The sequence below is a fragment of the Arabidopsis lyrata genome (assembly GCF_000004255.2).
Source record: "Arabidopsis lyrata subsp. lyrata unplaced genomic scaffold ARALYscaffold_8, whole genome shotgun sequence".
In the NCBI taxonomy this organism is placed as follows: domain Eukaryota; kingdom Viridiplantae; phylum Streptophyta; class Magnoliopsida; order Brassicales; family Brassicaceae; genus Arabidopsis; species Arabidopsis lyrata.
The window spans coordinates 2,756,719-2,759,790 of record NW_003302548.1 but is presented as its reverse complement, the minus strand read 5'-3'; the positions used below and the strand labels follow the sequence as shown (position 1 = coordinate 2,759,790).

The following is a 3,072-nucleotide window of genomic DNA, read 5'->3' as shown; positions in this document are numbered from 1 at the left end:
CTATTGTTGGATAGGTCCATGGATAGCACATTCTTGAAGTTTTTGAACGATGGCGGGATCAAACCTTCTAGATTGTTTTGAGATATATAGATTGATCTCATTTAACGAGCCAAGATCGCCAAGAGAATCAGGGATTCTTCCAACAAGTTGATTTATTCCGAGTTCTAGCACTTGCAACCCTTTCAAATTTCTGATTTCTTGAGGGACACCAGTGAGTGAGTTATCACTCATGTTAAGAAGCGTCAAGCCAGTGAGATTGCCAATAGATTCTGGAATTTTATCCGTGAAGCGGTTTCCTCCCATGAAAAGTTTCGAAAGATTCTTCGAAAGATTTCCAATAGATTCTGGAAGAACACCCTCCAAGAGATTTCCATCAAATGCAAGGAAGTTAAGTAGAGAGCTATTACTCAAAGACTTGATAAAATTATCAAGATTTTGATCTCTACCCCATACTATTTTGTTGAATCCGATGTTGTACATTTCTAGGAATGGGAGATTTCCTAGACCTGGTGGTAGGCCTGGGCGTTCGGATATTCGGGTCGGGTTCGGGTTGGGTTTTTCGGGTTCGGGTTTTTCGGGATTAGAAAACTAAGACCCGTTCGGGTATTTTAAAACTTCGGGTTCGGGTTCGGGTTTCGGTGTATGCCAATTAAAAGAGGACAAACTTAAAAATTGACTCTCAAAAGGGATATTTTTTAAAAGGATATTGAAAAAGGGGCATTTTTAACAATTTCTCTTTATTTTAAGTTGATACCAAAACATACATAGAAACAAAATCAGAAAAGAGAAAACATACATAGAAACAAAATAAGAAAAGAGAAAACATTAAACATCTATATATACATTTTTGAAGTAAAATATGAAATAATTCTTAGAGTTGCCACTTATTTACAAGAGAATGTCATTGTCATAAATGTTTATCTATTAATTAATATTACAAATTATTTTCGAAAATATTTTAAAAACCATGGCTTCCAAAGATGGTAACAAATTGATTTTATTTCTAAATTCGATTAATTGCTAATTTCCTAAAACCTCTCTACCTAATTTAAACATTAATATATGTTTCTTTTTTCACTTTTATATGATTTTATATTTAATTTTGTTTTGAATTTATATAAAATACATATAATTGATAAAATATTATTTTTTTCTACATATGATGTGATTCAAATTTTTAAAAACGGACGTATATTACTGAATCGATGAAAAAAAACAAAATGCTGTTTAATTTCATGGGGCGGGGTTATATGGCGGGACGGATTTGAGTTGATATTAATACGGGAAGGTATACTACGGGTGAAATCTTAAAATTAAAAATAAAAATATAATTATATAATCTTAAACACTAAACAAACCAAACAATATTAACAAAACAAATCTAACACAAAATTTAAAGTTTTTATTTAAAAAAATTGATCCGCAATGTACCGGAGTAAATTTTTTAGATACAAATTAATATCAAATTATTATAATAGTCCATCATTAGAAATGCTTGCCAATATTAACACTACACCTACAAATCTTCTAAGTACATCAATACAACTTAACACATTTAGGTAACAAATATAACAACTCAAAAACAATATTTATATATATCAACTATATTAAGAGAAATTTTTTAAAAAATGTCTTTTTTCAATACCCCTTTTCAAAAATGCCCCCTTTGAGAGTCCATTTTTAAGTTTGCCCTCTTTTAATTTTTAATGACCATTTTACCCTTATTTGAAACAAAATTAGGTCCACAAAATACAAAATATTTTTTGGCGGGAAAAGTGATCCCGCAATTTTCCCGCCAAAACACTTGTAAAAACCTTTAAAATATCTTGTAAAATTTTCCCGTAAAAAATTTTCCCGCCAAAAAATTTTTTATGCAGGAAAAGTGATTCCGCAATTTTTTTGGCGGGAAAAATTTGCAAGGTATTTTAAAGGTTTTACGGAGTATTTACAAGTGTTTTGTAAGGTTTTACAATGTATTTTAAAAGGTTTTACAAGGTTTTTTTTTTTCTTCTTTTTTTTTTCTTTTTTTCCTTTTTTTCTTTTTTTCCTTTTTTTTTTCTTTTTCTTTTTCTTTTTTTTTCCTTTTTTTCTTCTTTTTCTTCTTTTTTTCTTACAAGGTATTTATAACTTGTAAAACCTTATAAAAAACTTGTAAAACCTTATAACTTGTAAAACCTTATAAAATAGCTTGTAAAATCTTATAATATCTTATAAATACCTTATAAATACGTTGTAAAACCTTTTAAAATACATTGTAAAACCTTATAAATACCCTGTAAAAAACTTTTAAAATACCTTGTAAATTTTTCCCGCCAAAAATTTTCCCGCCAAAAAAATTGCAGAATCACTTTTTCCGCAAAAAAAAATTTTTGGCGGGAAAATTTTACAAGGTATTTTAAAGGTTTTACAAGTTTTTACAAGTGTTTTGGCGGGAAAAATTGCGGTATCACTTTTCCCGCCAAAAAATATTTTGTATTTTGTGGACCTAATTTTGTTATATTTCCTTATATATTTGTGATATCTTTTATTAAAAGAAGGGTAATTTAGTCATTTTGTACATAAAAAAGGGTATTTTTAAAAATGGACAGCCAAATGGGGCATTTTTGAAAAGGGGTATTGAAAAAGAGGCATTTTTGTGAGTCTCCCCTATATTAATTATAATATAAAATAAACAAATGAGAAATGATTTTTTAAAATTGTGAATTTCAAAATCCAATAAATTATAAAATATTTTATAAAATACATAAAATACAATTTTGTCCCACTGGAGGGGTCTAATTCCTAGTTACTATAATATTGTTACTTTAACTTTGAAGTAAATTTTCTTTGAACAGTGAATGAATTTACGTTAACAAATTCTCGAAATTAAGAGCAAATTGCTTTCCCTATTTTTTGCACCATAGAATAAGTTAAGATCTTACTCGTTTTTGGAGAGATTTAGTTAGGGGAAAATTGAAAATTAAGGATAAATAATTAAACTATTGTCCATCTATGCATTCTATGACCAAATATCACATATTCCTAATTTACCCTTTGTAATTGATTTAACCAATCTGTCAAATAAAATTCATA

The 3,072-nt window shown here is 28.3% G+C and overlaps 1 protein-coding gene across 1 annotated transcript in view; it reads right to left on the bottom strand.

The window, feature by feature from the left end:
• The window catches only part of LOC9301375 (putative receptor-like protein kinase At3g47110), a 2,590-nt gene extending 2,110 nt beyond the window's left edge, over window positions 1–480 (bottom strand). Inside the window, exon 1 of the mRNA XM_021032054.1 lies at window positions 65–480. Coding sequence (XP_020887713.1) covers window positions 65–480 — 416 coding nt within the window. The remainder of the gene's footprint in view (window positions 1–64) is intronic.
• Window positions 481–3,072: the final 2,592 nt, after the last annotated feature.